The sequence below is a fragment of the Mercenaria mercenaria genome, chromosome 13 (genome assembly GCF_021730395.1).
Source record: "Mercenaria mercenaria strain notata chromosome 13, MADL_Memer_1, whole genome shotgun sequence".
Classification (NCBI taxonomy): Eukaryota; Metazoa; Mollusca; class Bivalvia; order Venerida; family Veneridae; genus Mercenaria; species Mercenaria mercenaria.
The window spans coordinates 29785318-29810132 of record NC_069373.1 but is presented as its reverse complement, the minus strand read 5'-3'; the positions used below and the strand labels follow the sequence as shown (position 1 = coordinate 29810132).

Sequence of the window (24815 nt, the reverse complement as noted above, 5' to 3'; positions counted from 1 at the left end):
ATTTTTGTTGTTCATTTTTGCTTTAAATTTCAAGGCTATTTTGAGCCTTCTGGTAACTGGTTGAAATTGTGCTGGGTCTGCTTTTTAGTACAACCTTTCTCATTAGGTCTGGATCCCCCTGACAGCTATGACTTGGTCTCACTGGTTGCTACTCTTGATCCTTCTGGCAGCAGCAATCTGGTCTCATTGATTGCTAGGGCTGGATCACCCTAACAGCTATGACTTAGTCTCATTGACTGTTAGGTCTTGATCCTTCTGACAGCTTAGATGACCTGATCTCATTGGCTGCTAGGTTTTGATCCCTCTGCCAGCTAACTTGGTCTCATTGACTGCTAGGTTTGGATCCCTCTTACAGCTATGACTTGGTCTCACTGGCTGATAGGTCTTGATCCCTCTGACAGCTGTGATCTAGTCTTATTGCTAGGTCTGGATCTCTCTGACAGCTAAAACTTGGTTTCATTGACTGCTAGGTCTTGATCCCTCTGCCAGCTGTGACTTGTTCTCACTGGCTGCTAGGTCTTGATCCTTCTGACAGCTATGACTTGGTCTCATTGATTGCTAGATTTTGATCCCTCGGACAGCTGTGATTTGGTCTCATTGGCTACTAGGTCTTGATCTCTCTGGCAGCTAAGACTTAGTATCATTGGCTTCTACGTCTTGATCCCTCTGACAGCTATGACTCGGTCTCATTGACTGCTAGGTCTTGATCCCTCTGACAGCTATGACTTGGTTTTTATTGACTGCTAGGTCTTGATCCCTCTGACAGCTGTGATTTGGTCTCATTGGCTACTAGGTCTTGATCTCTCCGGCAGCTAAGACTTAGTATCATTGGCTTCTACGTCTTGATCCCTCTGACAGCTAGACTCGGTCTCATTGACTGCTAGGTCTTGATCCCTCTGACAGCTATGACTTGGTCATATTGGCTGCTAGGTCTGGATCTCTCTGACAGCTGGTCTTGATCCCTCTGACAGCTATATCTTAGTCACATTGACTGCTAGGTCTTGATCCCTCTGACAGCTATGACTTGGTCTCATTGACTGCTAGGTCTTGATCCCTCTGATAACAATGACTTGGCCTCATTGACTGCTAGGTCTTGATCCCTCTGAAAGCTATGACTTGGTCTCATTGGCTGCTAGGTCTGGATCTCTCTGACAGCTATTACTTGGTCTCATTGGCTGCTAGGTCTTGATGCATATGACAGCTGTGATCTGGTCTCATTGATAGCTAGGTCTGGTACACTCTTACTGTTGACTTGGTCTCATTGACTGCTAGGTTTGGACCCCTCTTACAGCTATGACTTGGTCTCACTGGCTACTAGGTCTGGATCCCTCTGACAGCTATGATTTGGTCTCACTGGCTGCTAGGTCTGGATCCCTCTGACAGCTGTGATTTGGTCTCATTGGCTGCTAGGTCTTGATCCCTCTGACAGCAAAGTCTTTGTATCGTTGGCTGCTAGATCTTCATCCCTCTGACAGCTGTGATTTGGTCTCAACAATTGCTATGTCTTGATCCCTCTTTCAGCTATGACTTGGTCTCACTGGCTGCTGGGTCTGAATCCCTCCGTCAGCTATTACTTGGTCTCACTGGCTGCTAGGTCTGGATCCCTCTGATAGCTTATAACTTGGTCTCATTGACTGCTAGGTCTGGATCCCTCTTACAGCTATGACATGGTCTCACTGACTGCTTGGTCTTGATTCCCCGACAGCTATAACTTAGTCTCATTGACTGCCAGGTCTGGATCCCTCTGACAGCTGTGATTTGGTCTCACTGGATGCTAGGTCTTGATCCCTCTGACAGCTACGACTTGGTCTCATTGATTGCTAGGTCTTGATCCGTCTGACAGCTGTGATTTGGTTTCATTGTCTACTAGGTCTTGATCCCTCCAGCAGCTAAGACTTGGCTACTTGGTCTCATTGACTGCTAGGTCTTGATCCCTCTGATAGCTATATGACTTGGTCTCATTGGCTGCTAGGTCTGGATCTCTTTAACAGCTATTTCTTGGTCTCATTGGCTGCTAGGTCTTGATGCATATGACAGCTGTGATCTGGTCTCATTGATTGCTATGTCTGGAACACTCTGTTGACTTGGTCTCATTGACTGCTAGGTTTGGACCCCTCTTACAGCTATGACTGTCTCGTTGGTTGCTAGGTCTGGATCCCTCTGACAGCTATTACTTGATCTCACTGGCTTCTAGGTCTGGATCCCTCTTACAGCTATGACATGGTCTCACTGACTGCTAGGTCTTGATTCCCTGACAGCTATAACTTAGTCTCATTGACTGCCAGGTCTGGATCCCTCTGACAGCTACAACTTGGTCTCATTGATTACTAGGTCTTGATCTCTCTGACAGCTGTGATTTGGTTTCATTTGTCTACTAGGTCTTGATCCTTCCAACAGCTAAGACTTGGTTTCATTGCCTTCTAGGTCTGGATCCCTCTAACAGCTAAAATTTGCCTTCATTGACTGCTAGGTCTTGATCCCTCTGACAGCTATGACTTGATCTCAATGACTGCTAGGTCTTGATCCCTCTGAAAGCTGTGATTTGATTTCGTTGACTGCTAGGTCTTGATCCCTCTAACAGCTATGACTTAGTCTCATTGACAGCTAATTCTGGATCCCTCTGACAGCTGTGACTAGGTCTCACTGGCTGCTAGGTCTTGACCCTCTGACAGCCTTGACTTGGTCTCACTGCCTGCTAGGTCTTGGTCCCTCTGATAGCTACAACTTGACTTCTTTGACTGCTAGATCTTGATCCTTCTGACAGCTATGACTTGGTCTCACTGGCTGCTAGGTTTTGATCCCTCTTATAGCAGCAATCTGGTCTCATTGCTTGCTAGGTCTGGGTCCCTCTAACAGCTATGACTTGGACTCATTGACTGCTATGTTTGGATCCCTCTTACAGCTATGACTTGGTCTCAATGGCTGCTAGGTCTTCATCTCTCTGACAGCTGTGATCTGGTCTCATTGTTAGGTCTTGATCTCTCTGACAGCTATGACTTGGGTTCATTGACTGCTTGGTCTTTATCCCTCTGACAGCTATAACTTAATCTCATTGACTGCCAGGTCTGGATCCCTCTGACAGCTGTGATTTGGCCTCACTGGATGCTAGGTCTTGATCCCTCTGACAGCTATGACTTAGTCTCATTGACTGCTAGGTCTTGATCCCCCTGACAGCTATGACTTGGTCTCATTGGCTGCTAGGTCTGGATCCTTGTCACACCTATAACTTAGTCCTACTAACTGCAAGGTCTGGATCCCTCTGACTGCTGTGATTTTGTCTCATTGATTGCTAGGTCTTGATCCCTCTGACAGCTGTGATTTGGTCTCACTGGCTGCTAAGTCTTGGTCCTTCAGACAGCTTAGACTTGGTCTCATTGACTGCTAGGTCTTGAACCCTCTGATAGCTATGACTTGGTCTTATTGGCTGCTAGGTCTGGATCTCTCTAACAGCTATTTCTTGGTCTCATTGGCGGCTAGGTCTTGATGCATATGACAGCTGTGATCTGGTCTCATTGATTGCTATGTCTGGAACACTCTTACTGTTGACTTAATCTCATTGACTGCTAGGTTTGGACCCCTCTTACAGCTATGACTTTGTCTCACTGGCTGCTAGGTCTGGATCCCTCTGACAGCTATTACTTGATCTCACTGGCTTCTAGGTCTGGATCCCTCTGACAGCTATAACTTGGTCTCATTGACTGCTAGGTCTGGATCTCTCTTACAGCTATGACATGGTCTCACTGACTGGCTGCTAGGTCTTGACCCTCTGACAGCTATGACTTCGTCTCACTGTCTGCTAGGTCTTGATCCCTCTGATAGCTACAGCTTGATCTCTTTGACTGCTAGGTCTTGATCCCTCTGACAGCTATGACTTGGTCTCACTGGCTGCTAGGTTTTGATCCCTCTTACAGCAGCAATCTGGTCTCATTGCTTGCTAGGTCTGGATCCCTCTAACAGCTATGACTTGGTCTCATTGACAGCTAGGTTTGGATCCCTCTTACAGCTATGACTTGGTCTCAATGGCTGCTAGGTCTTCATCTCTCTGACAGCTGTGATCTGGTCTCATTGCTAGGTCTGGATCTCTCTGACGGCTATGACTTGGTTTCATTGACTGCTAGGTTTGGACCCCTCTTACAGCTGTGATTTGGTCTCACTGGATGCTAGGTCTTTATCCCTCTGACAGCTATGACTCGGTCTCATTGACTGTCTTGATCCCTCTGACAGCTATGACTTGGTCTCATTAACTGCTAGGTCTTGATCCCCCTGACAGCTATGACTTGGTCTCATTGGCTGCTAGGTTTGGATCCTTCTCACAGCTATAACTTAGTCCTACTGACTGCAAGGTCTGGATCCCTCTGACTGCTGTGATTTTGTCTCATTGATTGCTAGGTCTTGACCCCTCTGACAGCTGTGATTTGGTCTCACTGGCTGCTAGGTTTTGATCCTTCAGACAGCTAAGACTTGGTCTCATTGACTGCTAGGTCTTGATCCCTCTGACAGCTATGTCTTGGTCTCATTGACTGCTAGGTCTTAAACCCTCTGATAGCTATGACTTGGTTTCATTGGCTGCTAGGTCTGGATCTCTCTAACAGCTATTACTTGGTCTCATTCACTGCTAGGTCTTGATGCATATGACAGCTGTAATCTGGTCTCATTGATTGCTACGTCTGGAACACTCTTACTGTTGACTTGGTCTCATTGACTGCTAGATTTGGACCCCTCTTACAGCTATGACTTTGTCTCACTGGTTGCTAGGTCTAGATCCCTCTGACAGCTATTACTTGATCTCACTGTCTTCTAGGTCTGGATCCCACTGACAGCTATAACTTGGTCTCATTGACTGCTAAGTCTGAATCCCTCTAACAGCTGCGATTTGGTCTCATTGACTGCTAGGTCTTGATCCCTCTGACAGCTAAGACTTTTTATTGTTGGCTGCTAGATCTTCATCCCTCTGACAGCTGTGATTTGGTCTCATCAATTGCTATGTCTTGATCCCTCTATTAGCTATGACTTGGTCTCACTGGCTGCTAGGTCTGGATCCCTCTGACAGCTATTAGTTGGTCTCACTGGCTGCTAGGTCTGGATCCCTCTGACAACTATAACTTGGTCTCATTGACTGGTAGGTCTGGATCCCTCTGACAGCTATGACTTGATCTCATTGACTGCCAGGTCTGGATACCTCTGACAGCTGTGATTTGGTCTCACTGGATGCTAGGTCTTGATCCCTCTGACAGCTATGACTTGGTCTCATTGATTGCTAGGTCTTGATGCTTCTGACAGCTATTACTTGCTCTCATTGACTGCTAGGTCTTGACCCATCTGACAGCTGTGATTTGGTCTCATCAATTGCTATGTCTTGATCCCTCTTTCGCTATGACTTGGTCTCACTGCTTGCTAGGTCTGGATCCCTCTGACAGCTATTATTTGGTCTCATTGACTGCTAGGTCTTGATCCCTTTGACAGCTATAACTTGATCTCACTGGCTGCTAGGTCTGGATCCCTCTGACATCTGTGATTTGGTTTCATTGGCTGCTAGGTCTTGAGCCTTCTGAAAGCTAAGACTTTGTATCCTTAGCTGCTAGATCTTGATCCCTCTGACCTCTGTGATTTGGTCTCATTGATTGCTATATCTTGATCCCTCTTTCAGCTCAGACTTGCTCACATTCACTGCCAGGTCTTAATCCCGCTGACAGTTATAACTTGATCTTATTGACTGCTAGGTTTTGATCCCTCTGACAGCTATCACTTGCTAGGTCTTGATCCCTCTGACACCTGTGATTTGGTCTCATTGATTGCTAGGTCTGGATCCCTCTAACAGCTCTATGACTTGGTCTCATTGATTGCTAGGTCTTGATCCCACTGACAGCTGACTTGGTCTCACTGGCTGCTAGGTCTTGATCCCTCTGACAGCTGTGATCTGGTCTCATTGATTGCTAGGTCTGGATCCCTCTGACAGCTATGACTTGGTCTCATTGACTGATGGGTCTTATCCCCCCTGACAGCTGACTTGGTCTCATTGACTACTAGGTTGGATCCTTCTTACAGCTATGACTTCGGTCTCATTGGCTGCTAGGTCTGGATCTCTCTGACAGATATGACTTGGTCTCTGGCTGATAGGTCTTGATCCTTCTGACAGCTTTAACTGGTACCATTGATTGCTAGTTTTGATCCATCTGACAGCTATGACTAGGTCTCATTGACTGCTATGTCTGATCCATCTGGCAGTTATGACTTGGTTTCATTAGCTGCAAGGTCTGGATCCCTTTTACAGCTAGTATTTGGTTTCATTGGCTGCTAGGTCTCTGCCATTTTGTATTGAAATCCTACAAACATATTCCGAGATACGAATCCAGACAGACAACATCGAACAAGAGCTCCGCCAAGCTGGGCATTATACGCCTGAAGGGTTACAACAGAGGATGGGAGCAACATTTAAAGAACTTGGAGTGTGAAGCTGGGCAAAGGACAGGAACAACAAAGGGAAGAAATTCCAAAAAAATTCTAAGTCCACAAAAAAATCATTACCAAGTAAAGGTATGTCAAATTACACCTAAAAATTGGAGATACCATCCATGTTGTACTACAGAAAAGCGGCCTCGGTTTTTCCCTACGGCCAATAATAAAAAAGTTTCAAAATAAGCTATTTATAGTAACATAAAAAGGAAGTAATTCAAAAAGAATTTATTGTAAGTGAACAAAAGAGGGATCTGCCAAATAAAAACAAGAGCACTGCAATAAACATAAAGCAAAGTCGTATATGACCTTTGACCCCTATGTGTGATGTTGACCTTGAAATGAGTCATCCGGAACATGCCCTCTGCCTGTCGTCTCGGTGTGGTGAACATTTGTGTCAAGTTTCTATGAAATCCTTCAAGCAGTTCAGAAGTTACAGAGCGGACACGAAACAAACTGATTTGACCTTTGACTCCTAAGTGTGACCTTGACCTTGAAGCGAGACTTCCAAAACATGCGCTCTGCACGTCGTCTCGGTGTGGTAAACATTTGAGTTTCTTTGAAATCCTTCAAGGGGTTCAAGAGTTACAGAGCGGACACGAAATTGCTAACAGACGGACACCAGCGTCATAACATAATATGTCCCTTCGGGCGTATAATAAAAAGGCTATAAGTAATTGCTAAGGGCCATAAATGTCTTCCTCAGCTAATCTGAATGGAACTTGTAGGCTCCTTGGCCCTAATGCACTTTTCCACTGTATTTTATTAAAATCCTTCCATGTCCAAGATACAAACCATGACAAACAGAATATGGACTATTAATGAATTACAAAGGTAAGTACAAAGGGCCATAAATCTTGTCTTCAAGAAACTTGCAGGACCGCATAACTTTACTGCATTTAACATTTCTACCATGTGTAAGTGAAAACTTCTTAAGTGGTTTGACTCCAGACAAAAAATGGAATTAAAATATAGAATTGCAAAGGGACATAATAAAGCTTGTTTTCCAAAACCAATCAAATTGCAGGGCCTTATTGCCCTATAGCAGTAACTGTTAATCTTTCTACCTCCTTCCATCTATTCTGAGGTTTGACTTCGGATGGACAGAAAATGGAACAAGAGGGCCATGATGGCCCTATATCGCTCACCTGAGTACCATTGCTCTTAATGATAAGACCAAGTTCTGACAAAGATCACATAGGCATACACTTTAAAATATTATCAGGATAAATATTTTCTTGAAACCATCCCTTTTGACTCAAGGGTCACGTACTAGTCATAGCCAATCTCCATACCAAGTTTGAGGGTCCTTGACTCAAATGCTGCATTTTTGTACTAGCATGACTTTTCCTTACCCTGGAAGACTTAAATAACATTTAAAACCAATCTCTTAGATGCTGCTGTGGTATATTCATTTACATAAAATAAAGGGAGGTAATTTTTCATAAAAAAAATTCAGTCAAAAGTTATCTACCCTGATTGTCTGAGTCCATCTGATGGCATAAATGACATTTCATATAAGTATCTTCATTTGTTACCGAGATACACCCATTTCAATTTGAAACGAAGGGAGGTAATTTGACATAAAATCAGTCCATACTTATCTACCCCGATTGTCTCAGTCCAACTAATGACAATGAAATTTCAAATGAGTCCTATAAATACTTGCCGAGATAAATCCAATTTTATTAAAATCAGGGGAGGTAATCATGCATTGGTATGTGCATGTAGAAGATACAGAGTACAAGCCTTTACAACATTACATTAGAAAAGTAAGTAAAAGTAGAAATTTCTTACCATGGAAGACATAAATAATGTATAAAACCAGTCTCATTAGAAGCTGCTAGGTACCCTCAATTACATAAAAAAATAAAGGGAGGTAATTTGTCATAAATTCAGTCAATATGTACTTCACTGTTGTCCAAGTCCATCTGCAGATGGCACAAATGAAATTTCAGATCAGTACCTTCAGTAGTTACGGAGATGTACCCATTTTAATTTGAAGTAAAGGGAGGTAATTTGACATAAAATCAGTCAATAGTTATCTACCCTGATTGTCTCGGTCCAACTCATGACAATAATGAAATTTCAAATGAGTCCTACCAGTACTTACTAATATAAATCCATTTTGATTAAAATCAGGGGAGGTAATCAGATACAAATTAACTCCAGAACCTATGACTGGATCTGACAGATTCATCATGATTTATTGCTGTTGAAGATATTTTACAAGTTTGTTCCAAATTAAACCATAAATGAAGTCTCTACACAGCCACAAAAGCCAAAATAGCAAATTTTGGACCTTTTAGGGGCCATAACTCTGGAACCCATGATTGGATGTGGCCAGTTCAAGAAAGGAACCAAGATCTTATGATGACACAAGTTTTGTGCAAGTTTGATTAAATTCAAATCATAAACGAAGCTGCTATTGTGCAGACAAGGTCAAAATAGCTAATTCTGGCCCTTTCAGGTGCCACCACTCTGGAACCCATAATGGAATCTGGCCAGTTCAAAAATGAACCAAGATCTTATGGTGATACAAGTTGTGTGCAAGTTTGGTAAAACAAATCACAAATGAAGCTGCTGTTGTGCAGACAATGTCAAAATAGCAAATTTTGGGCTTTTCATGGGCCATAACTCTGGAACCCATAATGGGATCTGGCCAGTTCAAGAAAGGAACCAAGATCTTATGGTGATACAAGTTGTGTGCAAGATTGGTAAAATTCAAATCGTAAATAAAGCTGCTATTGTGCAGGCAAGGTCAAAATAGCTAATTCTGGCCCTTTCAGGGGCCATAACTCTGGAACATATAATGGGATCTGGCCAGTTCAAGAAAGGAACCAAGATCTTATGGTGATATAAGTTGTGTGCAAGCTTGGTTAAAATAAAATAAATGAAACCACTATCGTGCAGACAAGGAATTGTTGACGGATGCACGCACGCACAGGCTACGGACCAAGGGTGATCACAAAAGCTCACCTTGTCACTATGTGACAGGTGAGCTAATAAAACTTGCTATATATGCAATATACAAAGGGCCAAAAATCTTGTCTGTAACTCGTGCAATCTGACCAAAACTTGCAGGGTGGCATTCCCTATACACCTTAACATTATGCTGTCATTATTAGTGATAAATGCCCCCAAAGCGTGCCCAAGAATGCTACAGTTGTCTGCGCAAAATATTCCAGAATAGTTTAGGTATGAATCATTTTGTGACAAGACGAGAAAAAAAATTATCCAAAGGTGACCTTGACCTTTGAGCTAGCATGGTTCATACAGACCTTAACAAAAAAAATTCAAGTAGTTTTCAAGGAGTTTTCAAGTAGTTTTCCTCCATTTTCAAGGACTAAAATGGGTGCTATGTCACTGTTGCTGAGACATGAAATAACCAATTTAAATCCAGTTTAAGACAAAATTAAAGAATGTAACACCAGATTTACCTTCAACGCATCACGGATGAATTACACAGTGTGAAAATTACTTGAAAGAGCATAAACCCGTGAAGTACAGTACCGTACTATCGTCGACTCAGTGGCAGGCCCTAATGGCGGCAGTGGTTGTTTTTTTTGTCGTTTTTTGGTTTATTTTGGCCCGTTTATAATGTTTGTCCGTTTTGACTTTGCACACAACGAATTTAAGGACTATTTGCCATCTTTTGTACGTTTTTTCCTAAATTCAAGTAGTTTTCAAGTAGTTTCTGACTGATACAAAATTCAAGTAGTTTTCAAGGGGTAGGCATCAAATTCAAGGACTTTTCACGGCCTGTGCAAACCATGGCTAGGTTTCTGGGTCTTACGCATGGCACATCAACTCATTATTGGGAACATTTGTGCCAAGTAATTTTAAAATTCCTTGATGATTGGCAGAGTTATTGACCGGACAAGAAACAGACCCTGTTAAGGTAGTTCTGCACGTTTGAAAAACCGGAAGTGATGGCGTAACGTCACTTATCCAGAAAACGTAGAATAATGCCTGGATTCGGCGTACGGAAACGAAAATCAGTTTATGAATTAAGGGCAACCTGTGAATAAATGTATTTAAATGGCACTGTTACTTTCTTTCTAAAGTTAAAATATGATATTAAAACATATTACACGTTAAATAATTCAAAATAATGTCTTAAAATTAGCTTGAAATAGGCGGTTCACTTTAATCGTAGCCAAATATCTCAAAAATAAGCACACGGACCTATACATTTTATTTCACCATATTATAGGCCATATATCTAATTATGACTGTGAGAAGTTTCATTAAAATCTACATTGTAGAAATATTTCTATTCGCGAAAATGTTTTGAAAATTGCGTTTTTCCCATAGACTCCCATTATGAAAACTTGCGTGAGGTTGAAATTTTTCAAATCGGTCTAGCAAAAAATCAAGCACACGACCCTATCTTTTTTATTTGCTCAACTTTCTTAGTATATTCCGAAGTTTTGAAAAATCAGAGTTTAATCAAATTCTACTTTGTAGAAAAAATTTCGATCCTAACGTGCAGAACTACCTTAACCTTTGACTTCTTAGCAACCTTGAACTTAGAGCTAGGGATTTGGGTCTTGTGCACGACATGTCACCTCAATATAGGGAAGATTTATGCAAAGTAGTTTTAAAATGCCTTTATTGATAGATGAGTTATTGACTGGACAAGAAACAGACCATGTTAATTAATGAAACCTTGATGTTAGGACCATGTGCAATGACATGCTGTCTCATTATGGGGAACATTTATGCTAAGTAATTTCAAAATCACTTAATGAATGGCAGACTTATAAACCGGACACAAAACAGACCATGTTCACCTTTGACATAAGTGTGATCTGTGAACTAGCAAATTGGATAAATATATATCCCCTGTCGAAAGTTGTTTTTGTGAATGAGGGAACTGTATTTTGATTTTTAACTTCCATATGCAAGCAAGTTATGTATGATAAAACTGCGTCTCCACAGCCTTCCAAAAATCATTGGAGTTCAAATGTGAAGGAATATCACTAGGCAGCTCCAGTGATAAAATAATACACATCTGAACAACAATGATATTTTTCAAGAACAAATCACTAATCAGATTCCAACACTTTACCAAGTATATCCTCTACAACATCCGTCAAATTTATGCCTGTTTTCTGTTAGTTTCTTTTCAAGCGCGCTGCTATACAGTTAACTGTGACGTCAGAAAAAGGAATTGCTCTAAAATAACGCACAAGTTTCAGATTTCTTTGTTCAACAGAAAAATGAATCAAGGCGTTTTAGAATTCATGATTATCTGTCTATCGATTAGTTTAAGTGAGTATTTATGGACTTAAAATCAAAGGTCCAAAACTCGTGTCACTGAAGCGATCCTGACAAGTGTGTGCACCACCGCCCTATCAACACCACCGCCCTATTTGTGTGAAGAATCCTAAAGATCCATTAACGGCTTGCTTGGACGCAGTCAATTAATATTTATTTTTTACAAAATCAAGGGGAAAAACTTGGTTTTACTGGATCAAGGAAGATAATACAGTATGTGTGCAAAGCTCATTGTGCTAATGAATAATTATGCAAGGTTTGGTGATTCTAACTAAACAAGAGCTCGTAGAACACGAAATGCCCCCCTTGATGCATTCAGTAAATGCACAAGAAACAGAAATTATTTGGTCACTGTGCTCAAAGTTCTACTGTTCTTGGTCAAAGTGACTTTGACCTCAAAAGCAATAGGGGTCATCTGCTCATCATGATCAACCTCCCTATTAAGTTGTGTGATCCTAGGCCAAAGCGTTCTCAAGTTATCATCTGGAAACGGATTAACTATTCCGGATCACTGGCCTTCTAATTTCAAAATCTATAGGGGTCATCTGCTGGTAACGACTAACCACACTATCAATTTTCATGATCCTAGGCCAAAGCGTTCTCGAGTTATCAGCCATAAACTGTTAAACTGTTCCTGGTCACTACGACCTTGAACTTTGACCTCAAAATCAATAGTGGTCATCTACTGGTTATGACCAACCACCTTATCAACTTTCATGATTCTAGGCCCAAGCATTCTTCTGGAAACAGATTGGTCTACATACCAACTGACATCTGCAAAACAATATACCCCTCCTTCTTCAAAGGGGGGCATAAAAAACTGCATTTTCAATTTTGGACATACAGTCCCCACCGAAACAATATATCCCTCAGGGCCAAGTTCAAAACTTTAACAGGTGATTAAGGTAATGGTCGATAACTTTTAGAGTTATACTTCGACATTTTAGAAAACATAGAAAAACAAATGTACAAGTTAATATTATGAACACTAAAATGTCTTTACAGTAAAACTTTAACATCGTACTAGTGTTTCCCACCAAGACAAGTATTTTGAATCAAAATTTAACAGGCACTTATTTTAACAGTCTGTTTGGACAATGGGGCCTTGGATAAATATATGACCACAAAAAGAATGTCCAAGCTCTGTCAGACTTTTGCCAGATTATTTTGAAAACAACCTCATTGGTTAGAAAGAGTACACACTGTGTGTCACATGCACAAGGGACGAGTAGCAGAAATGACTGAATTAGACCAGCATTCAAGATGAATATCATTATATTGACTTGCAAATATATTGCCTTACACAGACTGTTTTAATTTGCTGTTTATCAACCTGTTTTAAAACAAGAGATGGCCCTAGGTAGCATACCTGAGTAACATAGCACAACAGTGTAAACATGCTTGACCAAGTGATTTCATGGAGACAAATATTCTGACCAATTTTCATTAAGATTGGACCAAAAAATGTGGCCTCTAGAGTGTTAGCAAGCATTTTCTTTGATTTGACCATGTGACCTATTTTTTAACCCTGCATTATCCAGATTCGTACTTGTCCAAGATTTCATGAAAACAAACATTCTGAGAATGTTTCAGGAAGATTGGAGCAAAAAAACTGACCTCTGGAGAGTATACAAAGTTTTTCCTTTGATTTGACATAGTTTTTGAGCCCACATGATCCATATTTGAAATCATCCAAGACTTCATAATAAACATTCTGACAAAGTTTTATGAATCCAAAATGTGGCCCCAGAGTGCAAAAAAAGCTTATTCTTTAATTTGACCAGATGACCTAGTTTTTGACCCCAAGTTAAAGATTCACCCGAGATTTCATGCAGACAGACATTCTGACCATGTTTAATGCACATTAAATGAAAAATGCAGCCCCTATTGCATACATAAGGTTTTTCTCGCTACAACCAATCTTATTTCTAGCCAGACAGACGAAATTTTTCCCCCTGTATGATATGCAAGAAAAAACATTCCCTATACCCACACAAAAAACTTTGGGTTGCGTTAGCACAAACAAATATTTCTTTAAGGCCTTAATAATAATAATAAGGTACACTGGTAATCCTGTATTAATTATGGTGAATGTGGCAAACATGGCTAGCAAATAATAGAACTACTTTTGTTTTAATTTATTGCACAATTTTGTTCAACTTTTAACTACAGCTTACAGAAAATAGATAAAAAAAATTTAAAATCCCAATGTGAAGAACAGATTATGTAACTTTTAAGTTTTTTAAAGCATAAGCTTCAAGAAATAAACCCATTAAAACGAAACAAATTTGAAGATAGTTGGCCTTCATAAAATGTCCAAAAACTGTTACAATGCCATTTTATTTACTGAACATATTCACTGGCCTCCTCGGAGACGGAGCACAAGATGGAGTGTGGACTCCTTCTGGATGTTATAGTCGGACAATGTGCGACCATCTTCCAACTGTTTGCCAGCAAAGATCAATCTCTGCTGATCTGGGGGAATGCCTTCTTTGTCCTGGATCTTGGCTTTCACATTCTCAATAGAGTCTGATGGCTCAACCTCAAGTGTAATGGTCTTGCCAGTGAGGGTCTTCACGAAGATCTGCATACCTCCTCTTAGACGGAGCACAAGATGGAGTGTGGATTCCTTCTGAATGTTATAGTCTGACAGTGTGCGACCATCTTCCAACTGTTTGCCAGCAAAGATCAATCTCTGCTGATCTGGGGGAATGCCTTCTTTGTCCTGGATCTTGGCTTTCACATTCTCAATAGAGTCTGATGGCTCAACCTCAAGTGTAATGGTCTTGCCAGTGAGGGTCTTCACGAAGATCTGCATACCTCCTCTTAGACGGAGCACAAGATGGAGTGTGGATTCCTTCTGAATGTTATAGTCTGACAGTGTGCGACCATCTTCCAACTGTTTGCCAGCAAAGATCAATCTCTGCTGATCTGGGGGAATGCCTTCCTTGTCCTGGATCTTGGCTTTAACATTCTCAATAGAGTCTGAAGGCTCAACCTCGAGTGTAATTGTCTTGCCAGTGAGGGTCTTCACGAAGATCTGCATACCTCCCCGGAGACGGAGCACAAGATGGAGAGTGGATTCCTTCTGAATGTTATAATCTGACAATGTGCGACCATCTTCCAACTGTTTGCCAGCAAAGATCAATCTCTGCTGATCTGGGGGAATGCCTTCCTTGTCTTGGATCTTAGCTTTCACATTCTCAATAGAGTCTGATGGTTCAACCTCTAGAGTAATCGTCTTACCAGTAAGGGTCTTTACAAAGATCTGCATACCTGAAAAGTAGTTAAAAAAAACATAAGCATATATATGAACATTTAAGTTACAGCAGGTCTGGTATAATCAATTGTTCTACATGCCCAGCTTGTACCAGGGCATATACAGACAAACAGTATTTCAGCCATTTACTATATAACCATTACCAACTGACAGAGAGCTCTTAGAAAAATAAAAGGCAAACCAAAATCAGATTTCACTGCCATCTCAAAATTACTATGACATTTTGATCACTTAATAGAAAATCATTTCTCCAGAGAGTCTTAACTAACAAGTCTTACCATATTAGAACTCAGCAATTACTTTAAATTGCGAGTAGATAAGGGTAAAGTTAAATCTTGCAAGATATGTATTTTGAGGAAACAAGTATATGAATAATTACCTCCTCGGAGACGAAGCACAAGATGGAGTGTGGATTCCTTCTGGATGTTATAGTCGGACAATGTGCGACCATCTTCCAACTGTTTGCCAGCAAAGATCAATCTCTGCTGGTCTGGGGGAATGCCTTCTTTGTCCTGTATCTTAGCTTTCACGTTCTCAATAGAGTCTGATGGCTCAACCTCAAGTGTAATGGTCTTTCCAGTGAGGGTCTTCACGAAGATCTGCATACCTCCCCGGAGACGAAGCACAAGATGGAGTGTGGATTCCTTCTGAATGTTATAGTCTGATAATGTGCGACCATCTTCCAACTGTTTGCCAGCAAAGATCAATCTCTGCTGATCTGGGGGAATGCCTTCTTTGTCCTGTATCTTAGCTTTCACGTTCTCAATAGAGTCTGATGGCTCAACCTCAAGTGTAATGGTCTTGCCAGTGAGGGTCTTCACGAAGATCTGCATACCTCCTCTTAGACGGAGCACAAGATGGAGTGTGGATTCCTTCTGAATGTTATAATCTGACAGTGTGCGACCATCTTCCAACTGTTTGCCAGCAAAGATCAATCTCTGCTGATCTGGGGGAATGCCTTCCTTGTCCTGGATCTTGGCTTTCACATTCTCAATAGAGTCTGAAGGCTCAACCTCGAGTGTAATGGTCTTGCCAGTGAGGGTCTTCACGAAGATCTGCATACCTCCTCTAAGACGGAGCACAAGGTGGAGTGTGGATTCCTTCTGGATGTTATAGTCAGACAATGTGCGACCATCTTCCAACTGTTTGCCAGCAAAGATCAATCTCTGCTGATCTGGGGGAATGCCTTCTTTGTCCTGGATCTTGGCTTTCACATTTTCAATGGAATCCGACGGCTCAACCTCAAGTGTAATGGTTTTTCCAGTCAACGTTTTCACAAAGATCTGCATGGTTCCCTGAAAATAATGACAAAGTAATTTAGTAAATATGTTTGTCAAAAAAGCATACCTTAAAAAGATTTACATGCTTTTTTTCTCAAATTATGTCAATGCAATTTCAATTTTAACAAATCATAAGTAACATCAGTCACACAAAACTGATTGGAACAACAATGTGCAGCACCAACTATAGGAGACAATTTTTGAAACACTGAAAAAATGTGTTGGAAGAAGCAGGATAAATACCTTTACTTCATAAATGCCCAATCCGATCTTTAGTCTAACTTATAAAATTAGGTGTGTTGCCCAAAATATGACGAAATCACCCATGTAATCAGGTCGGAGATTTCCCCTGGATTGAGAGACAGTCTCTAGATCTAAACACTGTCTCTCGTTTGAAAGACAAAATGTCTTTCGATCGAAAGACTGTATTTAGCTTAAGTGTTGAAAAAACATGAAATCATTATTAAAACAATCATTTCTTTACAGTCACATTATTTAATCATTGAAACAACTTGTTATTTCAAGTAAACTTTACAAGAAACACATTGTCATAGAAGCTTGCTTAAGCATTATAATGCTTAAACAAAATTCCCAAAATAATTTAGATTTTGAAAATTTGATAAAAGAAACATAGTTTTCTATATTTGAAATAAATTTGCGCATTCTAAAAAGAGAGTTTTAATTACTCTTTCAATGATTTTCATTGCTTAAGCTAATTTGAGTCTTTCGAACGAAAGACATTTTGTCTTTCGAACGAGAGACAAGGTTTAGATCGAGAGAATGTCTCTCAATCCAGAGGATGTCTCTGACCTGGTAATGTCTTGGCCAATATTATAATATATACTTTAAATGGGCTAGATCTACAAGGAAAATTAATTTATAAATAAACTGAGGGTCCAGTAAATACCATATTAACCCCTTTTGCTGGAAATATGGATTAAATGTAAACAAAGACTAGAACATAGAGCTATAAAAATAAATAAAATTAATGTATTTTATACTTCTTTGACTAGAAAAATGATCTGATGTGTGAAATAGTATCTGAAGAGAAGTTCGAGAAGGAAATAAGAAGTATTAAAATAGTAAAATATAAATCTAGTTTGAAATCAGCAGTTGATCTAGACACAATTTGTTATAGAAACCTATAGATCTAGTATAAATTAACATTTTCATATGACCTCTATCGTCCGCCATCTTGAAAAAGTTCGATCTTTGCTAGGTTTACGTCGAAATTAACGGCAATTCGTTTTTATTTGTTTGATTAGACCATCCTGTACTCGTAAGAAGTTAAGTTAGCAATTAACAGCCATTTGAATAATTTTATTACAAATCTACATCTAAGCAAACGATCTCATGGGTTTTCAGTATTTCCTCGATCAGATTATTTCCGGCTTCGTCTCGGTGAACTGTTTCCAATTTTCTTTATTATTTCAATTTGTGACTTTTCATTAACTTAATACTATAGATCAACATAAATTTTACATTATTCAGAAGGCAAAAAAACATATTGCGACTTACCTTTGTATTTCTTCAATATCGCTGCGAATATCAGTAGTCTGTACGTGTTGCTTTGTTGTGTATTTGCGGCTGTTCTTCCTGAACTACGAAAATTTCGTTTATTTATACCACACAATCACGTGACGTTGTTTGTGATTATTATTGGAAGATTCTCGAAACATAACAATGACGTCATGCCTAAAATAGAGCACCTGACACAGCCAAAGGCCACGCAAGGTTATTGTGCAATTTTCAGATAACAAAGCGAACAAGAAAATTTCAATGTCGGGCATATTTTCGTGACGATAATAAGCTACATAAAGATAGACTATAATTATACTATAACACAGATCTATTTCATATGGTGGCATATTTCTGCATATGATAACTAGATAAGTTTCGCGAAAATGTATCGAGATTTTACGAAAAACAGAAAAAATTTCGCGAAAACATAAAAGCTTTTCACGAAAAGAACTGCAAATATTAAATGGAAAAAGATTGCGTTAGTGCTCACTACTGCATAGGGAAACCAGATAAGTTTCGCGAAAATGGACTAAACTTTCATGATAAACGGGAAAGTTTTCGTGAAAATAAAATGTTTTCGCGAAAATAATATTTTATTTTCACGAAAACTTTACCGTTTTTCATAAAAATTTGGTCCATTTTCGCGAATCTTACCTGGTTTTCTTATGCAGAAGTGGGCACTAACACAAATTCACCCACTTAATATTTGCAGTTCCTTTCGAGAAAAGCTTTTAAGTTTTCGCGGAAAGCTTATGTTTTCGCGAAAATTTTTATGTTTTTCTTGAAAACTCGATACATTTTCGCGAAACTTATCTGGTTATCGTATGCAGAAATATGCCACCATAATTTCATTAACAGAGATTTTTTGATTATTAAATTTTATCGTATTGATAAATATTATCTAGATCTAGATCTACTGTAGTATAGAGAAAAAACCTTCATATCAAGCAAAAAAATTATTTGGATAAAACATGGTGTGTTATGTGTATATATAGAGAATCTATGGACTCCCTGGTCGTGACATAACGGCCCTCACAATATCTCCACACTCACCGCTAGCATATGGGATCCCATGCGGGCCCGATTATAAATGCGAGATACATGAACACACTAAATATATAGCTGAACTTGTTGTTTTTTTCTACACAAAAATGTTAATTTTTTAAAAGAAACTTACACTAATAAATGTATAGTGCGCCCACCGTTATACTAAACCCTAGAACCATATATTATCCCCACACAACCTATTTTCAAACACAATCTATTTTCAACCGCCTAGGACTTTGTATGATAAAACTATTTACAGGCCAAATTTATCAGTTGTGATTGTTTCACTGTTTACAGCAGAGACAGAACATGTTAGGAACCTATTCGCCTTCAGTTTTGGTACTTAGAAAATTATATAAATTCCATTTATGTAGCAGTACTATGTTTTCATGAGGTTTTTCTTATTACTAAAAAACCTGCATCTTTCCTTGTCTACTACCTATTCTTGCTTAAGCCAATATCAGTATTTATATATCTTTTGCACTAAATGTTTATTGCTTAACACATGCTTACTGCCAGAATTGTGAAGCATATTATTATTAAATTATTTTGACAATACAATCATGATGCCTGTCCTTGCAACATTTTTTTCATTTTCTAAGCAATTTGAAATGCTTAGCAATTCATGGGCGTAGGAGCGAGTTTAACTTTGGGGTGGGTGGGGGTGGGGGGGGGGGAAACCTTTTCGACCGGCGGTTTGTGGGGGGGGGGGGGGGGGGTGTTAGCGGCAAGGTATCCTCGGTGCATTATTCGTGACAAAGACTCAAAGCCTTGTACAGGGATTAATTGGGCCATAGGCCCCTCAAACCTTTATGTTTTAGCAATCATTGAGTTATTCTGATGATACTCATACGACTAGGCACTGAACTGTCTTAATCAGTCATATTATGTATTGTTCTAATTAAGTGTGCCATTTTTTTACATTCTTCTGTTGAAGCCCTGGACATACAATCAATTAGCACTGCATTTGTCTAATTGTGGTATAAAGTTGTGGAAATATCATTTCCCTTGAATGGACAATGAAAAACAAAAACAAAAATACATAACGTTTACATGCGTGAACAGGCTTAATAGTTAGGCCTACATTGATTTTGCAGACGCTCAAACCGGAACTGTAGTTGATTGCGCTCAATGATATATTATTTTTATAAAATGTAAAAAATTCTTGGCGTGGCGCGTACAGATTTCAGTACTCACACTACGGAAAGAGACATTTTTAGTCAGAATACAAGGGAAGGCCAAATGCAATTCAGAAATCAGGTTGAAAAGAATTATATGATGTTAAGTAAATGTTATATTAGACTGCAATTTATATCTCTTTTCCAAAATATTCGGGGGACCAAACTATACTTTGCCCACCCCCCCCCCTCTCCGAGCTTTGGGGGGGGGGGGGGGCTGGCCCCCGCTGCCCCCCCCCCCTTGCTCCTACGCCTATGCAATTATATAATACATTGTCATATGTGACAGCTATCAATGTAGCAGATGTGACACCCTGGTTCTCTGGAGTAATTGAGCATATGATATAGTTTTTTAGATAATGCACTAACTTTTGGCTGCCATTTACTTTACCCTACCCCCTGTAATTTAGGTGCCAATTTAGGCAAGTGTACCTACAGTATATTGATCTGCCATGTTGGTTTTAGTGTTTGTTGCCAGACTTGAATTTTGGGTGTATTATGTTTGCCATGTTGTATTGAAACTACAGTAAAAGTTTAGTGCTGTTTCATTTTGTTGGAAGGAAAATACCACCTGTGGTTGAATTTAGGTTGTAAATTTTCAGCATGACTTCCTACTGATGGCTTTCAAAATCATCCTGCCTGGGATTCGATCAGTTAGAAACTTGAAACTTAAATGGTATGGTATGCTTTTATAGCACTTATCCTGATAGAAAGTGTTAGACAATAAACCAAAGATTTGGACTTGCATTTGTACAAAACTGCACAGAAAACTTGATAAGCGGTTGAAAACTGGTTGTGCCGGGATACAATCGAACGGGTTCAACCCGGGATCCTTCACACCTAAGGCGGACACTCCACCACGTCGCTATAAAAGATAGCTGGTATAGCGAGGCAGTATAAGACACCCTTATGCTATACCCTACTACAGAAAAGTATATCGGGTCATGTTTAATTCAAAAGAATTAGTAAATAGACTTTGCTGCCTAGGACTTTGTACGATGACAGTATTTCGCCGGATGTGACGTCGTGGAATGTAGTCTATATTGATCAGTGCCTAGTAGAGCGGACTCAGTGGTTCAGTGGTAACACTTTTTGACTACGAAACCAATGGTTATGAGTTTGAGCCCAGCTGCTCCAAAGAAAAAATACAAACATTGGGATAAGAGTTCCATGTATGAGTTCTTTAGGCCCTACACCTGGCACGCTAAAGAACCAAACAGAAAGAAAACAGAAATTCCCGTTTTCTTGCCAAAGATAAACTTTAACAAATGACTGTGTCTAAAATCTCTACCTACGTACATGTGTAGGCTAATATTTAGCGTTTTTATCACGTCACGTACGTGGCTATTGTTTTCTTGCATTATGGCTAGCTTGTAGACAGACCTTTAAAACAAAATCATGAAGTGATCGAAAAGCTGGAAAAACTGATAAAAATATATACTACTTTTTATAGGAATATATTTATACAGAACACAACATTGAGTGTCTTATATTTTTTGCGGGGATCTACTTTGGAATAGGTACTCGGGTACTTAATTATAATTTTGATCTAACAATCATTTGGTGCAAAATGCGTTAAATCTTAAACTGCAATCATACCAAATACAGCAACTACAGTGCATGATAATACTACGGTATTACATGGCACTGCTGCTGAGGTCGCGCGTCACTGGTATTACATGGGGCTGCTGCTGAAGTATCGCGTCTCTATAGTATTACATGGGACTGCTACTGAGGTCTGGTGTCACTATGGTATTACATAGGAATGCCACTGAGGTCTGCATGGCGTCAATATGGTATTACATAGGAGTGCTATTGAGGTCTGGCATCACTGTGGTATTACATAGGAGTGCCACTGAGGTCTGGCATCACTGTGGTATTACATAGGAGTGCTACTGAGGTCTGGCGTCACTATGGCATTACAAAGGAGTGCCACTGAGGCCTGACGTCACTATGGTATTATATATAGGAGTGCTATATTGAGGTCTGGCGTCATTATGGTTTTGCATATGAGTGCTGTTGAGGTCTGGCGTCACTGTGGTTTGACATAGGACTGCCACTGAGATCTGACGTTACTATGGTATTACACAGGAGTGCAGTTGAGGTCTGGCGTCATTATGGTATTACGCAGGACTGCTACAATGGTCTGGCGTCACTGTGGTATTATGTGTGACAGCTACTGCGGTCTGACATCTCTTTGGTATTACATGGGACTGCTACTGAAGTCTTGCGTCTCTATGGTATTACAATGGACTACTACTGAAGTATCGCATCTCTATGGTATTACATGGGACTGCTGCTGAGGCCCTGTGTCTCCAAGGTATTACGTGGGACTGCTGCTCAAGTCTCTAGTCAATATGGTATTACACGGGACTGATGCTGAGATCTGGCGTCTCTATGGTATTACATGGGACTGCTGCTGAGGTCTGGCGTCACTATGGTATTACATGGGAATGCAGCTGAGGTCTCGCGTCACTATGATATTACACGGGACTGCTGCTGAGGTCTCGCGTCACTATGGTATTACGTGGGACTGCTGCTGAAGTATCGCGTCACAATGGTATTACACGGGACTGCTACTGAGGTCTGGGGTCACTATTGTATTACATAGGAATGTCACTGAGGTCTGCATGGCGTCGATATGGTATTACATTGGAGTGCTGTTGAGGTCTGGCGTCATTATGGTTTTGTATATGAGTGCTATTGAGGTCTGGCATCACTGTGGTATTACATAGGAGTGCTACTGAGGTCTGGCGTCACTATGGTATTTGATAGGAGTGCTATTGAGGCCTAGCGTCATTATGGTTTTGCATATGAGTGCTGTTGAGGTCTGGCGTCACTGTGGTATGACATAGGACTGCCACTGAGATCTGACGTTAAGTAGTACTATGGCATTACATAGGAGTGCTATTGAGGTCTGGCGTCATTATGGTATTACGCAGGACTGCCACTGAGGTCTGGCGTCATTATGATACTACGTAGGACTGCTACAACGGTCTGGCTTCATTGTGGTATTACGTGTGACAGCTACTGCTGTCTGGCAACTCTTTGGTATTACATGGGACTGCTACTGAAGTCTGGTGTCTCTATGGTATTACACGGGACTGCTACTGAAGTCTGGCGTCTCTATGGTATAACACGGGACTGCTACTGAAGTATGGCGTCTCTATGGTATTACATGGGACTGCTACTGAAGTCTGGCATCTCTGTGGTATTACATGGGACTGCTACTGCGGTCTTGCGTCTCTATAGTATTACACGGGACTGTTACTGAAGTCTTGCGTCTCTATGGTATTACACGGGACTGCTACTGAAGTCTGGCGTCTTTATGGTATTACATTGGACTGCTACTGCGGTCTGGCATCACTATGTATTACAAAGGGACTGCTACTGAAGTCTTGCGTCTCTATGGTATTACACGTGACTGCCGCTGAGGTCTGGCATCTGTATGATATTACATGGGACTGCTACTTAGGTCTTGCGTTTATATGGTATTACATGGGACTGTAAATGAGGTATGACATCGCTATGATATTACATGGAACTGCTACTGAGATCTTACGTCTCTATGGTATTACGTGTGACTGATACTGCGGTCTGGCGTCACTGTGATTATTATGGGGAATGACACTGATGTTTAGTGCTTCTTCAGTTATACTGCAGACTGACACCGCGGTCTGGTATTACTTCGAATAAACTGCGGAATGACATGCTGTCTTGTGTCATTGTGGTTATACTGGAGATTGCATGACACTGCGGTCTGATTAATACTATGGATAAACTGCGAACTGACATGCTGTCGTGCGTAATTGCGGAATACGGAAGACTGACATGCAGTCTTTTATAATTAGGACACTGACACTGTGGTCTGGCGTTACGCCGATTATACTTTGGACAGACCTTGTGGATTTGTGTCATTGAGGTTATACAGGGCACTGGCACAGATGTTTGTGTCACTGCATGTGGTTTAACAAGGGAATGGACTGACATGCTGTCTTGCGTCACTGTGGTTACAGGAGACTGGGACAGTGGTATTGTGTCAGTTTGATAATTCTTGAGACTGACATTTTCTTTCGTCATTCTTTTGATAAAGGGGACTCACACAGCGGTCTTGCCTCACTGTGGTATCACAGGGGACTGACACAAGAGACGATATGCAGTGGACTGACACAGTGGTCTTGTATCACTATTATTTAAAGGTGACTGACACAGTGGTCTTGCGTCACTGCTACTCTACAGGTGGCACAATCCCACTGAGTCAGTACCGTGCATAAAATGTGGTCATGCGTCAATGTTGTTATACATGGAGATAACTGACATGTTGTGTCGCTGTGTGACACTGCAGTCTTATGTTACACTGGTTATACAGAGGACTGGATACTGTAGTTACACTGACACGGGACTGACAAGCGGACCTACGACACTGTGTGTGCACACGGGACTGACAACCGGACCTACGACACTATTGTTACACTGACAAGCGGACCTACGACACTAAGGTTACACTGACACTGGAATGACAAGCGAACCCACGACACGGTGGTTACACTGGCGATTGATTCTGAGGTATTACAATGGGAACTGATACTGTGATCTAGTTGCACTGTTTTCACACTTTGGACTGGTACTACAGCGTGATGTCACTGTGGTTGTACTGGGTACTGCTTGTGCAGTCTCACTGGGTGTCGGTTTGTATACAAACATCGTAGACAAATAGTGGACGCAGCATTGACTAGAAGAGTTATATTATCTGTCATGAAATTAGAATAACAA

General features: G+C 40.6%; 2 protein-coding genes across 2 annotated transcripts in view; one reads left to right on the top strand and one right to left on the bottom strand.

Annotated features, from left to right (window-relative positions):
• Nucleotides 1-13859: 13859 nt before the first annotated feature.
• Nucleotides 13860-17972, bottom strand: LOC123529053 (polyubiquitin-C). The gene is made up of 3 exons (XM_053521407.1): nt 17815-17972; nt 15396-16311; nt 13860-15012 (listed from the first exon to the last, which is right to left on the bottom strand). The coding sequence occupies exons 2-3, from the start codon at nt 16303-16305 to the stop codon at nt 14093-14095; spliced, it is 1830 nt and encodes a 609-aa protein (XP_053377382.1). The 5' UTR covers nt 16306-16311; nt 17815-17972; the 3' UTR covers nt 13860-14092.
• LOC123530455 (fibrillin-2-like) overlaps nt 17077-24815 on the top strand; it is a 29602-nt gene continuing 21863 nt past the window's right edge. Inside the window, exon 1 of the mRNA XM_053520797.1 lies at nt 17077-17109. Coding sequence (XP_053376772.1) covers nt 17077-17109 — 33 coding nt within the window. The remainder of the gene's footprint in view (nt 17110-24815) is intronic.